Source organism: Lentinula edodes, assembly GCF_021015755.1.
Source record: "Lentinula edodes strain Le(Bin) 0899 ss11 chromosome Unknown C8R40scaffold_13, whole genome shotgun sequence".
NCBI classification, from domain to species: Eukaryota; Fungi; Basidiomycota; class Agaricomycetes; order Agaricales; family Omphalotaceae; genus Lentinula; species Lentinula edodes.
In genome coordinates this window covers 309,092-330,958 of record NW_025764319.1, presented here as the reverse complement: position 1 = coordinate 330,958, position 21,867 = coordinate 309,092, and the positions used below count along the sequence as shown (strand labels likewise).

Sequence of the window (21,867 nt, the reverse complement as noted above, 5' to 3'; positions counted from 1 at the left end):
AAAAAAAAAGAACGTGAGTAGGTCGTGGTCATGAAACAGCGATACTATGGGATGCCATGACTTTTGTCGAGTTGGGTCCCTGCATCGTTGTTGTTTTGAAGCCTAGCTGTCGAAAAACGGCTATAATATCGTATAAGTTAATCTGTATGCTCCAGATAGAAAAAAACGGACCAATTAAATCAGCTTTTTGCAAAGGCTTCGCCAATGAGGCAGCAAAAAGGTTGTTGGAGTCACCCTGTTCACCGGCTGCGCTATATGCGCTGATAGCGATGATGGGAGCGTTCGTGTTCTTGCTATTGGTACTTTTGATATATCGCGCCGCACCCTCGCCATCAAGTACTGGCATGTGCAGATCCATTAAGATACAGTCAAATTCTGCGACAAAGTTTGCCTTATTAGATGATGGAAAATGTAGAAACAAACACAAACTTACTAATATCACCCATTGCGACACTGATCGCCTCAGATCCATCAGCAACTACTACACATCTACACCCAAGACGGATCAGCAACGTTTCAATGATTTTGGCAGTAATCGGGTTGTCTTCGGCTAACAGGCAGGTCACAGCACGATCATTGGGATCAGGGCCTTTTCGCAGGTCTATAGAGTGAACAGATGAGGGTGGAGTGTTGATAGTCCCGTGTCCGACTGAAGAATTCCATGTTTCTGATCCTGACCCATCTCCAGCACTAGAGACTGATGCAGTTCTCAAACGACTTGGCATAGAATTCCGTCGTTCAACACCCTCCAGATGGCTCTGCTTGAACCGTTCGACGGCGCCATATTCAGACGGTTTGCGAGCATGAGTACCACTCCCTGTGCCAGGCGTGGAAGGAGGTAGACTTGATCGAGACGGTGACGAAGCAATTGAGGACGTCGACGTTGCGGGAGAAGGGGGTCCAGTAGCCAAGATCCGTGATGAAGGCTCCATCGTCGTCACAACACTGGGAGGTTTCTTGATACGATGAGAAACACTCTTCCTACGATTGTGGAGTCCTGTGGATTCGGAGATAGCGTGAGTGAGTGGCACCATTTGGTCCGTCTTCAATTTCCGAATCACATCGTCATTGGCTTGTTTGAGGATTGGAAGGTTTTTGAAGCTAAACGAACCAAAATCATCACTAGGTGTTGAAGTCGCCGTGTCTCGTCCACCACCGCCAATCGGCACAGGCATGGATGGAGGTGGCATCGAAGAATCGATTATTGGACTATTCAAAGCGGATGGCTGGGTCACGGCCGCGCTTTGGCCTTCCTCGTCGTCTTTGAAGAGCATAGGTACGGCCCCACGAGCATCAAAGTAGTCAGTGGATTCCGGATCATTGAGCTGCGGAATGAATGCAGCCTCAGTGGTGGTGACTTTATCCCATTCGATAGTAGCAAAGAAGGGGTGGGCTTTGACTTCTTCTGCACCGTTAGCCCCAAGACGAGCAGATGGGTCAGTCACCAACAGCTTCTCCATAAAATCACGTGCTTCATCGGAAAAATCAACCCATTCCTCATGCCATTCGATATGACCCGAGAGAATGTTTTCGAATACTTTCTCAGGTGTCTCATCGTGGAATGGCGGGATGCCATAGAGAAATTCATAGGTGATGACTCCAAGGGCCCACTATTGAAGGGTATGTTAGTCGAGCAGAGTTTTATACACTACATCCACGCACCCAATCAACCGCTGCATCATCTCCTCTAAGACCAAGAATGGTTTCTGGAGCCAGATAGTCCGGTGTACCAACAAACTTTTGTTCACCTGGGGGCGTGCCACCTGTAGAGTTCGAGTTGGATTGTGAATGCGAGTGTGATCTCAAATCAGTCGTGAGTTCCGTTGCGAAAGACTGCAAGGGACTTTCGGCAGCTTTGCCCGTACGCCGGGTGGTATATCCGACAGATTCAGATCCACTAGATTCGCCAACATCATCTGTAGAAGAGAGATAAGGGGAGCTTCCAAAGCGCGGAACCGCTTGTGTGCGTTGGCTGAAGTACGAACCTCCGCCATTAAGGTCATTGAACAATGGGGACGACAAGTACGCTGAGTCTAAAGAGGGTGGCCGAGACCGAGAGCTGTATCTCGTGTAAGGGCGACCAATCTGACTTTCACGAGTCTGCCGACCCAGTAAACCAATCCTACTGAGTCCGAAGTCTGTAAGCTTCAAATGACCATGTTGATCAATGAGTAGGTTATCGGGCTTGAGATCACTAAATGCGCATTTAAAATACTGCGCTGAAAAAATAATAATTTGTCGACCTACCGATGGACAACACCTCGTTGATGAAGATACTCCAATCCTAAAACAACTTCAGCTATATATTGCTTTGTCCATTCCTCCGGCAGAGCACCAAGAGTCTTGATAAGCGCAGCACAATCGCCACCATTTAAATATTCCATGACCAGATATAAATTTTCCTTGCTTTGAAAGGTGAAATATAGTTTGGCCACGAAAGGTGATTCGGCTTGCTTCATCAAAATCATCCGTTCCGCTTTGACATTAGTGATTTGATTCTTCGCAATCATGTCGGCCTTCTTCAGTACTTTGATAGCATAATAATCACCAGTCGCCTTTTTTCGTGCGAGGAATACTGACCCAAAAGCACCTTTGCTGATGGGTTTGATGATATCGAAGTCTTTTATCGACGTTGGTGTAGTCCGCGATAAAGGTGCTACAGAAGGGTTTCGCGGAGACAGAGGCCCGCCACCACCCGGGCCTGGAGGACTGGTGATCGGGTTGATAGTGGAATGTCGGCGATGACCGCGCTTTGTTGACGACTCTCGAGTTAGTGCATCACGAGCGAGTATTTGTGGTGAGGCCGGGGGAGTTACGATGAACTTGGGCTCCAACAGGCTGGAAGAGGATTTACGAGTCGTGATTGTTAGCTTAGTACTTGTGCTAGGTCCATCTAGATTCATCGCTGGGACATCTGGTGAAGAGGGTGCAACAATTGGCGCCGCGAGGGCAAGAGGAGATGACACAGATGAGGGCGTCGAGGAACGTGTATGCAGTGAACGAGCACCATAAGACATAGACGCCATGGAAATGGCAGAACTAGGTCGAAATTCCGCACTTACAGCCATAGGGGCAGGAGAAGGAGCTAGAGGGGTAGGACCTGAGCTGCTGTACTCGCCACTGAAGGCATATTCAGATTTGGTACTAGAATGGTCGTCGCATTCATCCTCGCGTGTTCCTGATGGGCCATGCATGTTACCTTCCTCTTCATCTGAGCTACTTTCACTATCACTGCTATCATCAGCGTATGTAGCGAGGTGAGCTACAACCCTCTCTTCCCACTCATGCCAGATTTTTTCAGAATAACGAATGGTATTCTGCATTCTGACCACAGTGTCCATCTTCTGTCTCATTACCCTCTCCACATCCTGTGCCAATTGACCGAGTGCAGAATCTTCAGCGATAGGCTTACACCAATTCCTGATCTGTGACATTTTTCTCTCCGACCCCGGTGAGAGTAACCTCTGTCGTTCAATAGGCTCTTTAGCTTCTTCCTCCTTCAACGAAGGTACAGACACCTCTGCAGCCACTTGTAATATATCATCCAACTGATCAAGTAATCGTCGCTGCATTTTCTTTACACCGAACTTTTGCATCTTGTTCGCGCGGAATAGATGTAGCGGGGAGGAGAGGATGGGAGATGATGACGGGGAGAAAATAGGCATGCCACGGTATTCCGGAGGAGTAGCGGGAGAAGAGCGGTCCATAGCAAGAATAAGATCGCGAATAGTGTTGCGTAGCTCCTGAATGGTCTCGTTGCACTCTCCAATTTCAGCTTCCAATCGATGTGTTTCCACGCAAGTCTCGCTGTGCTTTTCGAAGTACCATTGGGGAATATGACACTCGCAAATGCGGCAGAGGATGGGATCAGTAATGATAGGTTGCGGGAAAGGGAAAGGCGTTTCGGGAACATCTTGCCCAGCATCTATGTAGCTAACATCTGCAGATGCAGGAATTTCGTCTGGTTCGATATCCCCTGCAGAAACTAGCGTGATGGCAGGAGACTCGAGCTCATACCGAGGGGGCGCAATGGGTTTGATGACCCACATAGTATGAGAAGGTTCACCGTCCTCACGATCAATCATGAGCATACCCTTGCCTTCCATTTGCTGAAAGAGAGCCTGTCCTGCAGGAGGTTCGCGATCACCTTCAGGCTCCACACGGAGTCTGAATCTAGCTTCAACAGTATGAGAATCATCCTCAAGGAGACGCTGCGTCGCAGTATCGAACACCTGAGTATCTGCTGGGTGCAAAAATTGTGAGACACGAGACCCAAAAAGATCTTCTGGCTCCGAGCTATTTGAAAAATTAATACAAGATAGCTACGCATTTATTAACGGCAAGCTTACCCAACAACGACGCTCCAAGCGTAATTGATCCAGATGAGATGTTCTCCATCTAGACTAAGTTCCAAAACGATATTTTGATTCTGAGCCGTTTCAGCTTGTAGCCTTAACCGCTCCGTTGCCAACACCCTCGCAGATTCTGCATTATCGTGTGACTTGGAAGCAGAACGGCCTTCGTGTTCCAAATGCTCTTGAGAATGGGCAGTCGAGGCAGAGAGTGTTTTGGGATGCTCATCTCTGGATTTCCGATTATGGCTAGTGGGCCGATGTAAACGCAGCTTGTTGTCATTATCGTGATTGAGCCTAAAGTCTTCTAGCTCGGAAGGCTCTGTTCTCCGGGTTGGCGTAGGAGCTGGAACTGCAAACTCATCCGCGGGTTTCATCACAAAGGTCAAGGGTTCATCCAGTTCATTCTGATTGTCGTCAAAGTTCCAGAACTGTTTTTCAGCCTCCCACCATTCCACTACACGACTAAGACTGGCGACAGCGAGAAGTACCTGCACGTACCAATTTCGTCCGTGCCAATCAGGATGTTCTTCCCATGCTTTTCCGATATTTTGTACTCTCTGCACAAGTGCCTCGCAGCATTTGGGTTGCGCCGTGATTTGTGTAACAGACATATCCGTGATATCAGTGGCGACGCCGATAAGCTCATACAGGGTAGTCATGATGGGATCCACCGGGTCGTCAATGAGTATCCGAGAGGAGCGACGATTGCTGGAGGAAGACGAGACAGGATATTCAGAGAACGACGCGTGACTTTGAAGAGGCGGTAGTGGGGAGCGAGAACGAGAAGTAGAACGAGAACTCTGACCAGAGCGAGGTGGTCGGGAAGGAATGTGTATCGTGCGCGATAATCGCCGTGATGGTAGGTTCTGCGAACTCCATGATGTGGGTGCAGCGGAGCTTTGCTTACGAGTGAGCGGTGCTTCGGGAAGCATGACGGTTGAGCTGCCAGGTGAGGAAGAGATGACTCCTGATGACATGGATGCAGACAAAGGCCTTTCCCATGGGATATTCTGTTGTTGCCTACTGCGATGAGAATTGGGACTCATTGAGGCGGATGTTGAGGACGCTGCATAGCGAATCAGAAAAAATATATGTAAACATCAATTTCATGCAGGTTTGAGATAAAATACACACGTTGACGACTGTGCCGGCTATGATATTCATGTTCTGCTTCGTATCCACCTTCGGAACTAGACTCGTCTGTCTGAAGAGCAGACCGATTGATATCAAGAGGCTGGAATGCAAACTGATCCCGTAAATGGTCGAAGTCACCGAGTTGGGAATCTCTGTCTCTATCCCGCTCGGTTTCGTACTCATGATCCTTGAGACGCTCTTCAAAAAATGTCGTGATGTTGTTGGTGACGCGCTGAAGCTCTTTGTCACATTCAGCCTTGGCAGCTTTAAGCCTCCGAGTGACATGACGCCTGACGAAAGGCATGGAGACGGTATTTGCGCCATTAGACGCAGAGCCCTGCTGGCTGGTCTGGGAGGCTGGAGGCGATAGAATAGCTTCTGGAGAAAATACAAGAGGACTAGGAGGTTGACGGCGCTGTTGCTGACCAGAATCTGACATGGAAGCACCTGGAGAGAGCAGTAGCGAGAGCGAGGAAAACAAAAACCAGAGATCCTGGCAAACGAATGGTGAAAAAACGATGAGCGACTGATGATGGTTTATCGAGAGCTAGGACGACATCAAGAGTGAAAAGCAGTGGTAAAGATGGACGGGTTATATATGGGCGAGTCGAGACAACAGCGAGACTAGACTACAATCTCAATTTGTCGCCAAGTCAATTGCCAAAGGTATGTGAGGCGAAGCAAGTAGAGTTGTCGAGCTGAAAAAGCCAACGACGTCGGTAGAGTCGATTTCGTGGCTCACGACAGCGAAGGTGACGGACGGTGCTTGTCGTATGAGTTGCTAGCCGGACGGAAGGAAACTTCAGGGTCAATTAGTCTAGAGCAAGTTGGTCGCTGGGAAGATTTCATAACGTATACACACGTGAACCGGTAGCGTGTTTTCTTTAGGCTTTTTTCTGACACTGTGACAGTGAATCTTAAAGGTTTTTTGTGAAACGCGACTGCCAAGTCAATTCATCACTTTCACTTTCCTGGGGATGTTAGCCTGCCTTCGTTCGATAGCTCGGTCAAGACCGACTTTTCGTGGTGCTTTCGCCGCTCTCTCCTCCTCTGCACCCAGTTCACCTGATACTGGGTCTCTTGAACTGCAGGAATTAGGTCAAACACTCATTGAGGGAGAGTCCGGAACCACTAGTTTGTCCCTATTGCTTTAATCTGGTCTCTGACTCATTATTTTCTTCCAGCTTATATACCCAATTCAAATTCACCCTATCGTGCTTTCGTGCCAAACCAGGCAAGGAAGTTACTTCCTGGGCTTGCCTTGAGTACTGACTTTTCGTAAAGTTCATTCAGCCTCATAGACTTGCTTATAAATCGGTGGTCAAACAACGCGGTCGTCCACCGACAAGAGCCCAAGTCGGTCCATCGAGAAGAGAAGCTCAATACAAGGATCCTTTCTATCGTCTCGGCGTGGACCCACTCAAGCAGGCCATGAATCCGGCAATGCTCCTCCCTTTCATATCCGAAATGGGCAAAGTATATGGTCGGAATGTTACCGGTCTCACAAAGAAGAATCAGCGCAGGGTGGGGAAAGCAATTCGTAGAGCCAAAATGATGGGAATCATTCCGATTCTCAGCAAACGCAATATCTTCCAGCTATCTCATTCGAATATTAGTAAAAAATAAACTCCAATATACATATCTGTAAAATCTGGTCAAGGTTTGGTCGAATCATGAGCTCTTGGTCAATTTAGGTTAATGCGTTGATTCTGGACTTTACCGAAGCTAATTGGAGAATGCTTACACCCAATCTTAGTCCCAATATTCTTCATTGACGTGCCAGGGTATATTTTGTACCTACATAAAAAGCTGAAAAGGCCGAATGCAGTACATATGAATATATAGGTTAGATACGATAACGAACCCAAGTCCTTTTCGTAACGACTTCTCATGACTTTCGCTATCTTTGTTGGCGTACCTTTACACTTCTCACCGCCGGTCCCCGGATGGAAGGGAAGAGAAAGGAGTTTGAAAAGCAATTGACCGCCTTGCTTGCAAGGTCTATTCTACCCTGAGATTGGATGAGTTCAATGTGCAGGCACACTCTAGAGCTGTTTCGTTTTGAAGCTCACCGGCTCACTGGCACATATGAGCCCCTGATACTATTAGTACAGTGACTTCCCTTAAGCTCCCCGCAGAGTGGAATGAAATCGTCGACCACGCTACAGGAGGCTACAGGTCTTGTGGACCTTGACCCAAGATCCAACACTCAAGATTTATAAATTGTCTTCTTGACCGTCAACGACCGCACAGATACAGTAGCAGTGCTTAATACACACTGAAAACCACTTCCTTCTATAAGTTCCGGTGATATCATTACAGCTCAGCTAATAACATAGTAGCCAGATTTTGAACAACCTGATCGCCCATCGCCTTTTCAACTGCATCCTCCAAATGCCGCTTCGGATCCTGTTTTCCAACATGCCGCGTCTTAAGTTGTTCCGGTGTAAGCGTGGATTCTTCTTGCACGGATTTATTGTATGCTTCCGAAAGGGTGAGCATGGACTAAATAAATGTGGTCAGTAACTCATGTTACATCTTTATGGAGTCAGATACCTTGATAGCTTTTTCGTTATCTTCCTTATGCAAGTTAAAATCGCGTAGTTTTAATCCTTCCGTCCAGTTCCGTTTATGCAAGTTCATAAGCATTGCCTGTTCTAGTGGTGTTTTACGGTAGTTGACAGCGATAGAATAGTAATGACGGTTCAGGCCGTGAATGAGGGCCTGTATTGACGGTTTATTGATATGTCCAATGTTGGATGTCGTTTGGCGCGGTTCGCGACCAGCAATGACAGTTTGAGGATTTATAAGTCGGAAAGCATCAATGACGACCTTTCCTTTGACGGACTGAATAGGATCAACGACAACAGCTACGGAACGTGAGTTAAGGGATTCGAAAGACTGATATTGGAATCAAGCATGAGGAGGACTCGACATTTGAGATTTTCAAGCAGGCTCACTTGTTGCGTATTGATATCAACACTAGAGAGCCAACATCCAAAACCAGGATGTGAGTGATACCATCCCACAACCATTTCCGGTCTAGATAAACTTAGTGAGACTAACTAATAAGGTCACAACATGACCCTCACCTTCCAGTCTGTTTTAGCATGTCCAACATTTTCGTTTGGAAGACATGATCTACTGATTCGACACTGACGGTCGTGCCAGACTGAGGCATAGCAAAGACGTCGATCACTTGGATAGTGTACTCGTCAACAAATTCGCCGAGCATCAGTCCCATGACCTCCATAGGGACTCCAGCGCGACCATGTTTAAGCATCTACAGGAAATTCGAGCTATGACGACGTGCGCGAGCAGCAGTATCGACGCGTACCTTGAGCAACGCTAGTGAAGAGATGTGGATTACTTCTCCACTAAAGAGTAATTATAAGCCGAAGTGAGGGAAACATGAAGTGTGCAGACATACTTGTCGGGAACAGTCCCATCTCCTCTGGCTTGCATTCCTCCACGACCACCACTCATCATCATTCCGAAATCGCTATCCATGTTTATGAAAGTGTGAAGATAAGAATACGATTTATGAAGGACGCGTCAGCCGTGATATTTGGCTTGACCAAACAAATCCTTTGGGCGCTTATCCAACCTCTTTCAGGGCATTGTTATAGGCATGGGATCTAGCGAGCTTTCCGACGCTCTCAATCCTTACTTTACTCAACCCAGGAATACCCATTCATCTAATGCCAACTACTCTGAGCCTCTTCAGCCAGTCATGCAGCCTTCGCAGCAGTATGTCCCTCACCGTAGTGAGCTAGAGCTTGCTATATCAGAACTGCCCGCAACTCGGTCAGTTTTCGGCCGCGATTTCCACCTCTTCTGACGGCTAACGGTGCTATCTCTTAGGCAAAGAGGGTCTTTTGAAGGTAACGACGCGATACAAGAGCTTCTACGCGTTGTTACACAGACCAGTCAGGCGCAGGAGAATGAGCGGAAACGAAGGCAGGCATGGGAGCAAGAACAAGAAGAACGATATTCCCAAAGACAGGCAGAGCTCGAAAGACAGATGATGGAAATGCAGCGAGAAATCTATTCTCTTCGATCGGCTTTTACTGCTGGTCCTTCTGCGCCAACTTCTGATTTGCAGCATTCAAGTTACCAGTTTGGCTCGCCAGCTTCACGTCCTGCGACTACTCGAAGTCATGGGCAATATTACTCTCCAATTTCTCCTGTGCCTCAGATTTCCGATCCCTTCAACCAGGGATCCTCCTCGTCACCTATCCGGCAATATAATCCTTCCACAACTAACTATCCTATGTCAGCATCTTCACAGTATAGCTCCCCTATGTCGCCTGCGCCGTCGTCATCATCGTCTCCTCTAGACTCTCCGATGATTATGCCAGGTAGCGATTCTCCCATAGGCATATCAGCGCTCTCTCCCAAACTACCTTCCGACAAGGGTTCCAATAATGACGACTGGTTGGAAGATCCTGCCCACAATGGGGACCATTATCAGCGAAAATGTCGCTCTATCCAGGTCAGAGTTTTCGCATTGAAGATAATTGACTGATATATATATATCCTACTCCTCGCTCAGGAAGCAATGCGTAGGCATATGCTACGCCTCATGGACGTAGGAGATAATCAAATTTTACCGGACAGTCAACCTGAGGGGACGATCCGCGATCCATCCCAGCCAATTCGGTTCGTGTGGGAAAAGACTATGAAGCAATCCGTACACAACATTCGTATGAGGTCTTTTGTCCTAGAGGACATCAAGCAGAACCGCCAACTATATAATGAGCTTCCTGATAGAGATTTTAGCAAAAATATTTTGGAATCAGCTTTTGATCAGAGTTTCACAAATTTGCGGCAGAAATTCAAATCTCAACGAGATGTCAAGGAAGCAGAGAATATGAAGTCCAGGGGAGATCAAAGGGCACAAAATGCCCGGAGATCAGCACGCAGGAAGAAAGTGAGTCATGATTCGAGTTCTTGAACTAGTTTTTTTGATATACTGCAGAAACTTGACACTCGTGCAGCAGCTCGCTTGAGAATTCCGAATTTTGAACATGCAACGTTTGATGGCGCACTACAACTTGAGTGTATGTCTTCCGAGGAATCCGACGATGCGGACGTATCTAAACACACTACTCTCTACACTCGCGGTTACCTGTGGAGGAGTAGTCGCCTACTGCGCTTTTTCCATGCTTTGGATCAGGAAGATATGGCGGTTCCTAAACGCGGTTCAGCGAAAATGAATCGCGCAATTGGTACACCCAAGGAAAGTATCGGACTCCCTCCGAAAGGAGTCTCAAGCTGGATGATAAGCCGGCGGTGGATTCGTGCGACACAGGTGAAACAACCTGATCTATCTGAAGCTTTAGAGAGGTTGGTTTGTGGCTCCCCCAACTTGCCCCCTGAGACTGTGTTTCAGCTTGGCGAAGAGAGTGAAGAGGAGGAAGAGGACAACCAAGTGATTCAGAGTGAAGTATCAGGACAATTGCATATAGCCATGCCTCAACATTACTCCAGTAGTCTGCATAACGCTCTAGCTTGATAAATCATTACAAGCTGGAAGCCACGCTGCGCAAGCAGTAACAGCAGCAACTCACCTTGCTTGCAATGGTGATTTCTTACTCGATATTATAAGCGCGCGCGGAAATACGGCGCTCATATTTGACTCAGCAAATTGGACGGCCCAGCCATGGACCAACGGGTTTGGGAACTTGCCTCCAACAGGCTGATGAACCTGGCCGTAACATGCGGTGCGGGTCCTCAAGCTTGTATATATACATATTATTACAATTTATCCGTAATTCTGCAGAAAAAAGAACTACATATAAAAGATAGTCGATAGATAATAGGCGTCTCTTTCGAGCGCTCGCCAATTCTTCCACCTTCATGTCGACAAACAGTGAGTTTACCACCAAACAACCTTCTAACGTAGGATGACCTGTGCTATAGATATTCCTTCTTCTAGCTCCTCCAAGCGAGAAATCGAAATTCTCTGTACGATATTGCCAATAATTGTCCTCGACTTGTTCACTTAAAGATCCTATTATTCCAAGATAGCACGGGAAAAAGAATTTGTGGAACTACATGAACAGGTTCAGGTGTGCTACAGTATTCTCGTGTCATGTTCGCCTTTTCGATTATCCCAACAGACCAGCGTACACCTGTTGGACTCTCTTGAATCGTTCCTATCTACATTTCAGAAGGACCTGACTGCAGTCTCAGGTCAAATATCAGAACTGCAGGACAGGAGCAAAGATATTGACAACAGGCTCAAGAATCGGCGGGTTCGCTTTCATCTACTATGTACGCCCCTTGGTCGCACGGGCTGACGCGTATTGATTAGAAAATTGAGAAGCCGTTGGCAAGCCTCATTACCGACATCATTATACCACCTTCACTCGCAATGCTTATCTTGGACTCACAAGTTGGCGAACCATGGATTGTAGCCATAGACGAATTTGAGCGACATTTACAAGTGATCAAGGCCCGTTTGCGAGTCAAAGCTGCGAGGGATCTAGGGGACGTCGCGGAAGGTCTACGAATAGTAGTATGTCTTCTTTCCTCGTCGGCCTCGTCTTGTCACCTACCGTACTCCAAGGCGGCAACGAAACTCCGGGTATTTTTCATGGCTTTATTTCAACCTATCCGCAATTCTGTGACAACCAATATGCAAGTGATGCAAACCTCAGTCCTGATCAAGTATCGGCCACTATTTGCATTTCTAAAACGACAGGCAGCTCCTGTAGCTCATGAACTACAGAGATCATACGTAGGAGCCGCACGCGTATACTATGAGACCGGGTTCAGACGATATGCTCGGAGTTTGGGCGTCATCAAGGTGATACGCCGTTCCCGCCTGAAGTCACTATTGGTGCTCATATATTTTAGGCACGTACAACGGAACGATTCGATTTAATAGTTCAGGAGTTAGAAAAGTCGGACGATATCCCACTCGATATTGAACGGCTCTCAAATGCTCAGTTTGACGGACCCAGTGTTACATTATCGTACATGGCTGACGATAAGACCTATGTAAGCGTTTGTCTCCTGTCTGTGTCTCTTTACTCAAATGCTTTATCCAACTTGTAGAAAGAATACCCTGAAGCCCTTTTCCGATCACTATTACTCGTCTTCATGGATAATGCCACCGCTGAATACACGTTTGTAAAGACGTTTTTCACCGTAGAGTCTACACTGCCTACCCTCGATTCCCAAAAGTCCCTTCTATCCCCTTCCACTCTTCTGAGTCCTATGGAGCGTCAATCTAACTCCGGTTCTGACTATGACGGGCGGAACAAGGTCGAGAGCATATCAATTACAGGTGCACCGAATTCCGCGACGCACGCTGCACGCGAAGAACAGTCCAACATCGATACTATATGGAAACAAGTTTTCAATCCTGTATTAGAATATGTTCAGGTAACATCTTTTCCTCGCTGTCTATGCATTCATTCTTACTCACTCGTCGTGATAGACATTCGTCAAAACTGTCTTCGAGCCGCCTCCCCCCATCCTTCCCCTCCTCACCATGATTCGTCTCACAGAACATGTTGTGACAGAAATTGAGAATCGTGCTTGTCCTCCAGGTGTAACATTCATGTTTAGTCTCCGGCTACAAATGTGGCCAGTATTCCAAAAGCTCATGAATGACAATATCGAAGCGCTCAAGAAGCTAGCTGAGGGCTCAAGCGGTGGGTATTTCAGTCGCACAACAATTATCACGGAATCAACTGTCAAGAGTGTAAGGACATCTTGCGGCGAGATTGAGTGAAAATTGTGGTTAACGATTGTTCAGATATGTACTCGTTATATCAAGATTTTCATCGCCTTCGTGATTCTCACAGAAAAAGAGGATGAGACGATGATATTCTCCAAGTACGTTGGATTTTCGCCCCATTGAAGATACTGTGCTGACCGTTCGTGCCAGCTTGCTACGGATGAGACAAGAAGTAGAAAAACTGATACAACGGTACACGAGTCAGACTAGTGATGCTGTTGCAAAAGCTACTACCCAATCCGCATTCTATGAAGTGCTTTTGCGAGGTTTAAATGTAGGTCAAGTTTCGAAATTTGAGTGATGCTCTTGTGACACGTTCGAATGACAGAGAGAGGTTCAGTCGGTAGCCCATCCTAAGTCTCAAAATGAACTCGCGTATTGGGCGAAGTTGGAGGAAGAAGCGAGGAGGAAGATTGTTTCTGTACAGCAAACGAGAGCAAGACGTTAACCATAATGATAATCTTATATCTTCTAATAACTCTTGATTGTTGGAAAAAATATATATCCAATTGGGGAAAGACTACATTTTCTGATTATGCCTTCCCCAGATCTTTTGCCCAAACAGAATTACCAAATAAGATTCATTGTCCGTGTAGTATATGTATCCTAAAGAGAGAGAAGATGCTGTGATCTATTTCACAACGGATGATCTAAGAACTGTTTATTCGTAAGTTATACTAAAGATGAGGACCACGTTGACCCACCTTTGATCGGATTGTAGTGTAGGAAATGAGGCTTTAAGTAGACTTCCGTTCTGTTTTCCCAGACCGAGCTTATTCAAAACATCTCGTACTTCACCAGGCCCAGCGGGCAAAGCACGCTTTTTAGCACTCCGTGGGCGTGTCTGAACAAATCTGCCCTCGCCTCCCATGACAGAAGACCCATGGTCCAATGTCGATATTGAACCGGGTCTCGCCAAATTAGGATTGGACATACTGCTCCTTCCTTCGAGGGCTTCTCGAAGGTCAGTGACACCGACACCACGATTAGAACGAGCCAAACTTTGTAAAGATATGTTTTCAATGTGCATGAGACCAGGAGATATCTTCAGCAAAGGAGAAACGCCATCTCCACGAAGAGTGGCATCATATGTAGACGGTCGTTCAACGGCTACGTTGGATTCTTCGGTCAGGGACTTCAAAACTGTGATAAAAAAACCTACCAGTTCTCAGGGCTGTTTCTGTTGACCATGGTTTCGAGAATGATGACAACAGTTGCTCCCTATCTGAACCGAAAACTTCTTGAACGCCGGAGTCCGAAGCCAACACCGAAAGAACCGCTTTAGTATCAACACCCGACCACCTGGGAATGGAATCAATGGAAGAGATAGGAACTGGATTCTGGGGCGGGTGATATGTTCCTATTTCTGCTGCTTGGGAGTCTAGTGGAAATAATGATGGTGGTAAGGATGCGAGAGCCTATGTGAAGATAACAAGTTTAGCGCGCGAGAGAGGGAAAGAGGTAGAAACAGAACCTTTTCGGAAATGGCCTGCAGCTCAGTAGAACCCCATTCTTTACCAATGGCTAACCAAACTTTCGCAAGAACGTATCTGATCGTATGCACACGAGCCATGACCTCTGAGGAATCGCATTCGGATTGTTGGCATAAAGAATCAAGTGCTAACAGCATCGGTACTCCAACCATTAAACTGCGCACTGGCAGCTGCTGATGAACTGCGATAAGTATATTTTGTATGAGAAGATAGTCAGAAACTGTTGCCGAAGTTGAAGACGAAAGCTTCTGTGATTTATCTAATCGCGAAAGAGCTGCCGCAATCTTCCTCGTTCGCGAATGAAAAGCACCAGGTCGCCGATCATGTTGAGACGACATATCTCCGAAAATACGTGTTTCCGGAAGAGGGGTTGCTGGCTCGATATTAATTTCGAGTTCATCCTTTGTCGATAGCCTGGGTGATGAATTGGAGGTACTTGGAAGATTGAGCGATGAGGAGGAAAGGATGTACACAAAGGCATAGACAGCGTGAAGAAATTTGCTACCCAGGTCGCTGGAATGCAGTAAAGAATTCATAGGTGCGGTTTGAGACCCATCAGCAACGCGACGGAAACGCGTTTTGGTTTCAGCATCAGTCACGTCACCATGTTTGGGCATCTCATGGACAATATAGAACACTAACGCATTTGCATAGTCTGCTCGTACTGCATAGTCTGCATCTAAAAGGAGGCTGATAGTATCTTGCCAGATTTCTGGAGGTACCCGGGCTCTTCGGGACCGCCGATGTTCAGAGTGGTCATCATGCTTGACATCTGGATCTGAAGACAACGAGGCTTTGCTTTGCGGTCTTTCGTGCCTTTCGTGCTCGCCGTCGTCCGCTGCACTGATCAAACCTGCCAAGCCCATTATCAAACATCTTAAAGCATGAGCACGTTTCTCCTCATACAGCGAATCGCTGCGGGGGGATATGGCTTGAGCCTCCACAATGGAAAGGTGCGTGATCAGCTCAGCCTGAGCTTGTAGCATTAACAACATGGTCGCATCGAAATAACTGCGGACATACTGCGAGGTCATGAATTTGGTCTGAATAATAAACATGTCGCCCAAGGGATGAGATGCACTTGATTAGTGAAGGGATAATAGCGTGGTTGAAGTCGACAGATATTCTCCGCACCAGCAGCGACATCAGATTTGTCAGTATGTCAGAAGTAGAGAGGTTGATTAGAGGCACCGGAGAATTGAACACCGTTGTAACCATGGCTGTTAATGCCTTTTGCATGTCAGTGGTCTTAGACGCATCCTGACTCTCCAATAAACGCTCCACTAACCATGTCGGGATGGCATAGCGGTATTGGTATTGTGCCCATTCCGCTGTTTTCAGTATGAACCAGCAGCAGTGGTCAATATGGCTCCAACCCTTCAGCTCATCAAGGCTATCGAAGGAAGAGCGCATTATATGGCCAAGCTGAGAACCATTGACGTGTTCGAGAAGAGAAGAGAAGGCACGAAGGGCGGCGCTTGAAACATCAGACATTGAGGGGCCGTTTTCGCCATCGATGTGTATGTGGATTGACGCAGCACGACGTTCAATTACGGGTCTTGTTCTGAATTCAGCCAAATAAGGAGACATCGACGCGTCTTTCACACTTCCCGCCCTGAAGAAATTAGTTTCAGTCAGAAAATTTGAAATAATAACCTACTGCTTGTTCAATGTCGCCAAATCAGTTTCGAGTACAGTTTGAAGTACTGGTCGCATGATGATCGACGTCTGGGTTCGGAATTGGGAAGAGTCATTGTATAGCGCTTCAGAGTTTATAGCACCAGTGATTGCAGCGAACCCTACGAGACGAGTTCTTGAAATGACGTTAACTACGGCAAATACTGCGTAGCGGTAGGTACGCACCTATTACGCAATTCGAAGTCCTGTGCATCGGAGCTACAGAGAAATGCAAAATGTCGTAGACTGGAGAGGTAGTTCTCGGTGAAGCCGCTATCTGCCCCTATTATATGGCCATCTGTAAAGGTAGTCCATGCAATAAACTGAAGACAGCATCAAGATTTATCGAGAATCAATATGATGCAAAGACGCACCACACTTGCCGCCCTGGCAACAACTTCTAGATCATTTAACTCGTTGGAGAGGGTGCTTTCAACAGACGCAATCAATGAGGGAGAAAGGAGTGCAATATCTCGACGACATTCTGTAGCTAGCGATCGCAATATTGCTAGAGTGATAAGCAGGGATCTATAACAAGACCACGGGTCAATACACTATCGAAGAAGAGCCTCAAACTTACGCTCGTATCTTGATGTTTCCTGAACGAGCCTTGCGGCTCTCGGTCTTCACTCGTTTTTCCAGTTCGCTGCCCAACTTGGTCAACTTTTCAGGATGGTTTGAGCTGCGACAACCCCATTAGAGCATTGACCCAGTAAGGAAACAAGTCAACGACATACGCATAGTAGGTCAACCGACTCAACTCTTGGGAATTTGGCGAATACTCTGGACCGGAAGTGAGAAGAGTTGAAGCAGGGGGATAGCAGGAATTGAGAAGCTGAACGTGGTTGGGGGTAAAAAGGAAGTTCATTTTGAGGGAATCCTGATTGGGAAATATGAATTGTAAGGGAGCGTGGAGATATTAGAGCGAGCAGCTGTTTAATGTTTTTACATGGACTCGGACTGCAGAAAGCAGTTTCCCCGCTGTTCGGCGTGGCTTCAAAATAATTTACCCCATATGCTAGCGTGGGAATTAATAGTGCTATATTAGCATACACGAAAAGAAAAAAAATTTTCGTCTTCCACTTTCCAACAAGCATGCAGCGAAGCTCAGCCTCCAAGGTCCAACTATGTAGTCGGTAATTCGAAGCGCCAATGGTGAGCATTTCCTTCTTTTTTCTTGAATGATGAGCTTGTTGCTGTGCACCAGACCAAACAATGCCTCTGTGCATTTCGACGATAATCTCCCTGACGCCCTACATACGCAAAGGGCGTCCTGATATCCATTATCCCTTTCTTTCTGATTCTTGTTGACTGATGTACTATCTTCCTTAGATTCTTTTCCACGTCTTTTTGTTGGTACCCCCGCTCGTATCATTTTCCACGTCATGTATATCTATCCTACGATTATAATGTTTGCAATGTGGTCGATGTCGATATCATCCCTGCAGTGTGTTGGCTACTAAGCATAAGGTCGATATGGGCCATAATGTGGTCGACGACAAATTTCGGATTGTTCGAAGGAAATCGCTTGCGTGGTGAGAAATGATTGCGGGTCCTCACCTGGGCCTGAAGGGTACATAGGTTGGTTGATGATTACCTCCAGTCTGGTGTCCTAGATTAGTGATTTTGCACCACATTCAGAGAACATTCCGACGCGATTTCGAATGACAAAATATGTCAAAGATTTGGTGAAATTGTGAATAAAGCGGCACCGATCCTCAACATCTTAGGTACATATTCAGAATGAGCGTCGTGACTACATCATGCGCAATGTAAAGTTATGCGCTATCTTTTACTTTATTTCTGTTTCTGCACCATCATCGCGATATTCAGCGTGCTGCTATTCTTCAAAATCGTGTAATCTCGCTCAGGTCGCCGTTTCCCTGCCTTTATGCTGTCGAACACCCACTCGGGTCTAACTACATGGACAGAAATGCGTGTCTTCTTGCTTAAAAGCCTATGTGTCTTGGATCCACTCAATGATTGTGAGCTCAAGATGTGGGTAGCGCCAGAGGCTGAATATCTAAAAGGAAAGTAGTTTGTCGGACGTAAATCAAAGCAAGTATTTATAGTTACATACAGTATTTGGCCGCCTGCGCGACTGACTACACGCTTCATTTCAATATCCGTGGTTCCTGTCAGAAAGCCATCGATGTAGACTTTAACATTGGACAAGATTTGGGGTTGCTCTGCAGCATTGATAGTTTCCTTTTGTACTGCTAGCTTACGGCTGCGTTCTTGGAGGTACGGACGATGGTTCCTACGACTTTCCGAAACTTGGTGACCTGAAGCCATTGATACTACATGTTCTGTTGATGATACGTGAGTACACGCCGGTTCAAGTTTCAATGCGACGCACCTGTGCGTTCGTAAAGATCAGAATGGGCGATAGGATTGGTAGCCTCTTTCAGTGTCTTCAAAAGCAGCTTGGTGACACTTGAAGATGAGGGCGGATTCCCGCTTTCAGGTAAAAGATCGAGTAGGCTACTAGAAAATGGTAAGTAATTGTTTGTTGTAATAGGAGACCACTCACTTTTTCTTTTTGGGACCACATTTACGTTCCAGAATAGTATAAGGCTTGAACCTTGCTGAACCTGGAGCCCCCCGTGGGCTATCTTGGGTATCGTTTTGAGAAGTTAGATCCGTGTTTGTAAGATATTTCTCCATAGATGGTAGACTAAGATACGAAGTTGAAAAGAATTGGTTGGAATTTAGCGCCCGCATATCGGAGTCACGGGCATAGGACGTGATAGTGACTCACTTACCTTTGATCATCATTAGACGCATGCGCAATTGATAGATGATGCAGATACGAAATTTCTTTAGTCGCTGTTTATCTCTGAGCTATCGTGGTAGGCGAGGAATGTCTACAAGAACATATCAAGATGCCGTGAACAATCTGAACTCTCTGCAATCTAACGCAGCAACTATAGAGGCTGTTCGAGCTTCCGGCGGACGGCTTAGTCAATTTGCCATTCCAGAGATGGTGGAATACTTAGAAAGGATTGGTTACAAGGTGCGACTAGGTTTTTCTCCCGTGATAGCGCAATGCCCATCATCGTCTTGAGCAGACAGACGACCTAAATGCCTTAAAAGTCATTCACATCACCGGCACGAAAGGAAAAGGATCGACCAGCGCATTCACCGACTCGATACTTCGGCATACGAAACCCGAGTGGAAAGTTGGTACGTAACTGCTGAACATCCACAGTCCTAATTTGACCGGTTGTCGTATAGGATTATATACTTCACCGCATCTGGTGGCCGTCCGTGAACGAATTCGAGTCAATGGAAAACCACTGTCTGAAGAGGATTTCACAAAGTATTTCTTTGAAGTATGGGACAAGCTTCAAGCCAACGATTCGGTATAATTCATTGCAATATACAGTGTTGCTATCGCCATTGAATCCCTGCGTTCCAGAGAAAGCTCGAAAGCACGCCGTTTATGCCCGGTTATTTCAGATTCGTTACATTGATGGCTTTTCACACATTCCTCAGTCTTGGTGTGGATGCAACTATACTTGAAGTTGGTGTAGGAGGGATGTATGACAGCACAAACATTGTTCCCAAACCGATCGTCACCGGCGTCACGGCGTTAGGCATCGACCATGTCGGGGTTTTAGGCAAGACTCTGAAAGAAATTGCATGGCAGAAAGGTGGAATATACAAGGTCAGTAGCTAAGGTGTTCATAACTCCATTATTTAAATAAGCTTCAGGAAGGAGTTCCTGCGTTTACCGTCGAACAACCAGAAGAGGGGATGAAAGTCTTGGCGGAGCGCGCGAAGGAGCTCAAGGTCCGTAATTTCGTCTGTGAATTCTGCTCATTTAGCATGTAAATTGCAGGCTTCCGAATTCATAGTGACACCCATGATTCCCGAAATGGTCAATGTTAAACTTGGTATTGTTCGATGCTCGTTTTCGGAAGCATTAAACACAAACAAACGTCCCAATAGGTTTGGCTGGTGCCCATCAAGTTGGAAATTCCTTACTGGCTGTTCACCTTGCAAAGACTTTCATCCATCAATTAGACCTTGAGAGCGAAGAAGCCCCTCTCCCGCGATCTTTCATAGATGGTTTGCAAAGCACCAGATGGCCAGGTCGCTGTCAAACAGTTGCTGATCCTGGTTATTCCAACTTGACATGGTATCTCGATGGTGCACACACGAAAGAAAGTTTGGAATGCTGTATACAATGGTTCAGCCAGCCAGGTGTGGGAGTTCACTTAAATTCTACTCCGTGAGTTGTTCATGCAGCTATTCCAATGACTACCTCATTCAACCGTACTTAGTCGTTCGTTTCAACGTGTATTGATATTCAACACCGGGGGTGGACGTGCTGGACCATCTTTCCTTGAGGCAGTCTACAATCAGCTTTCCACACAACTCGGCCAGATACAGTCAGGCGAAGATGCCCCTTCGTTCTTTGACCGGGTAATATTTTGCACAAATGTTACCTACGCTGATGGAGGCTTCAAAGGCGGTAAGCTCTTTTATGTCTGCAGATTCTAGAAAATAGCTAAGGGAAGACAGATTTGACGGCTGTTTCCCTTCCGCCAGATGACCTCGCCCAACTTAGGACTCAACATCAGTTAGCTGATGCTTGGTCTTCTCTAATGCCTTCCTTCCCAAAAGACCACATTCATGTTCTGCCTTCAGTTGAGCATGCCATCCGGATCGTCCACCGCCTGACAACAGAGTGTGACTCTCCTGTGAAAGCTTTGGTCGCGGGGAGTTTGCATCTCGTTGGGGGTGTGATAGAAGTCGCTGATCTCGCTGAGGTTGCGTTATAAGTGTAAGTTTGTCTGGAATACAGACCTTAAGACTTGCGCGAGCATTTTTAATATATGTACAGTGTTCTAGGGCTCCTTGATACAAAACTTCAAGTTTGACACATTAGATGTTTCACACATACAATTGGGTAATTTCTTCTATCTAGTATTCAAGTAAAGGTAAGTCATGATAGTTTAAGATAGTCATCTAAGAGTGCAAGTTGTAGTGGATAATTCTATGAAAATATCTTGAAAATGAGAATATTCTCACATATAGGGTTCCTTGAGACAGGCCAAATTTGGCAGGCAAAATATCACCATCAAAAGTATTTTGTTTATTTTGCACATGTATGTTACTTTGGGGTATTTCAAAGTATCTGAACATTTGGGAATAGTAACAACATCATTTTATAGCATTTTACTTTGGCTCACAGAAAATCAAACCAAGCTCACAACAAAAAATAAAAGTTTTGCACACAAAATATTGGCAAAATCCTATGTTTTATGCCCACTGTCCAATAAGAAAACAAGCTAAGCTTCTGAATGTTTTCTCAAAAATGTATCATACATATACAACAAGTTTGAGATAGTAGATATGAATGAGTGAGCTTTGTAGAAAAAAATTTACGGTCAGTGTATCAAGGAACCCTAGTGTCTCAAGGAGCCCTAGAACACTGTACGTATAT

General features: G+C 46.2%; 8 protein-coding genes across 8 annotated transcripts; 4 read left to right on the top strand and 4 right to left on the bottom strand.

The window, feature by feature from the left end:
- Positions 1 to 28: 28 nt before the first annotated feature.
- C8R40DRAFT_1042768 (uncharacterized protein) lies at positions 29 to 5,928 on the bottom strand (the record flags this gene model as incomplete). The annotated part of the gene is made up of 7 exons (XM_046224111.1): positions 29 to 120; positions 172 to 375; positions 434 to 1,610; positions 1,663 to 2,194; positions 2,248 to 4,296; positions 4,350 to 5,421; positions 5,490 to 5,928. 7 exons carry the CDS (start codon positions 5,926 to 5,928, stop codon positions 29 to 31), a joined length of 5,565 nt encoding a protein of 1,854 aa, XP_046087448.1.
- Positions 5,929 to 6,365: 437 nt separating this feature from the next.
- C8R40DRAFT_1249681 (uncharacterized protein) lies at positions 6,366 to 7,524 on the top strand. The gene is made up of 3 exons (XM_046233678.1): positions 6,366 to 6,623; positions 6,674 to 6,723; positions 6,774 to 7,524. The coding sequence occupies exons 1-3, from the start codon at positions 6,467 to 6,469 to the stop codon at positions 7,113 to 7,115; spliced, it is 549 nt and encodes a 182-aa protein (XP_046087447.1). The 5' UTR covers positions 6,366 to 6,466; the 3' UTR covers positions 7,116 to 7,524.
- A 281-nt stretch (positions 7,525 to 7,805) lies between these two features.
- On the bottom strand, positions 7,806 to 8,978 carry C8R40DRAFT_1042749 (Mov34-domain-containing protein; the record flags this gene model as incomplete). Its single annotated transcript, XM_046224109.1, has 6 exons — positions 7,806 to 7,994; positions 8,046 to 8,390; positions 8,450 to 8,531; positions 8,582 to 8,772; positions 8,827 to 8,866; positions 8,920 to 8,978. The coding sequence occupies 6 exons, from the start codon at positions 8,976 to 8,978 to the stop codon at positions 7,806 to 7,808; spliced, it is 906 nt and encodes a 301-aa protein (XP_046087446.1).
- Positions 8,979 to 9,120: 142 nt separating this feature from the next.
- C8R40DRAFT_1160183 (uncharacterized protein) lies at positions 9,121 to 11,007 on the top strand (the record flags this gene model as incomplete). Its single annotated transcript, XM_046229982.1, has 4 exons — positions 9,121 to 9,296; positions 9,354 to 9,984; positions 10,045 to 10,422; positions 10,471 to 11,007. 4 exons carry the CDS (start codon positions 9,121 to 9,123, stop codon positions 11,005 to 11,007), a joined length of 1,722 nt encoding a protein of 573 aa, XP_046087445.1.
- A 319-nt stretch (positions 11,008 to 11,326) lies between these two features.
- On the top strand, positions 11,327 to 13,768 carry C8R40DRAFT_1099423 (vacuolar sorting protein). The gene is made up of 12 exons (XM_046227866.1): positions 11,327 to 11,364; positions 11,415 to 11,459; positions 11,523 to 11,563; positions 11,615 to 11,749; positions 11,809 to 12,012; positions 12,064 to 12,303; positions 12,354 to 12,497; positions 12,555 to 12,884; positions 12,940 to 13,206; positions 13,261 to 13,340; positions 13,393 to 13,516; positions 13,571 to 13,768. Exons 1-12 carry the CDS (start codon positions 11,352 to 11,354, stop codon positions 13,688 to 13,690), a joined length of 1,743 nt encoding a protein of 580 aa, XP_046087444.1. The 5' UTR covers positions 11,327 to 11,351; the 3' UTR covers positions 13,691 to 13,768.
- Positions 13,769 to 17,385, bottom strand: C8R40DRAFT_1099420 (uncharacterized protein). Its single transcript, XM_046227865.1, has 10 exons — positions 17,150 to 17,385; positions 16,993 to 17,094; positions 16,787 to 16,940; positions 16,599 to 16,735; positions 16,396 to 16,548; positions 15,759 to 16,350; positions 14,717 to 15,706; positions 14,405 to 14,660; positions 13,947 to 14,352; positions 13,769 to 13,892 (listed from the first exon to the last, which is right to left on the bottom strand). Exons 1-10 carry the CDS (start codon positions 17,278 to 17,280, stop codon positions 13,874 to 13,876), a joined length of 2,940 nt encoding a protein of 979 aa, XP_046087443.1. The 5' UTR covers positions 17,281 to 17,385; the 3' UTR covers positions 13,769 to 13,873.
- Positions 17,386 to 18,209: 824 nt separating this feature from the next.
- Positions 18,210 to 19,079, bottom strand: C8R40DRAFT_1169461 (uncharacterized protein; the record flags this gene model as incomplete). Its single annotated transcript, XM_046231379.1, has 4 exons — positions 18,210 to 18,435; positions 18,493 to 18,721; positions 18,772 to 18,899; positions 18,946 to 19,079. The coding sequence occupies 4 exons, from the start codon at positions 19,077 to 19,079 to the stop codon at positions 18,210 to 18,212; spliced, it is 717 nt and encodes a 238-aa protein (XP_046087442.1).
- A 100-nt stretch (positions 19,080 to 19,179) lies between these two features.
- On the top strand, positions 19,180 to 21,453 carry C8R40DRAFT_1099413 (FolC bifunctional protein). Its single transcript, XM_046227864.1, has 10 exons — positions 19,180 to 19,428; positions 19,484 to 19,598; positions 19,650 to 19,777; positions 19,834 to 20,082; positions 20,130 to 20,207; positions 20,257 to 20,311; positions 20,367 to 20,649; positions 20,702 to 20,892; positions 20,943 to 21,204; positions 21,265 to 21,453. The coding sequence occupies exons 1-9, from the start codon at positions 19,213 to 19,215 to the stop codon at positions 21,200 to 21,202; spliced, it is 1,575 nt and encodes a 524-aa protein (XP_046087441.1). The 5' UTR covers positions 19,180 to 19,212; the 3' UTR covers positions 21,203 to 21,204; positions 21,265 to 21,453.
- The last annotated feature ends 414 nt before the right edge of the window (positions 21,454 to 21,867 follow it).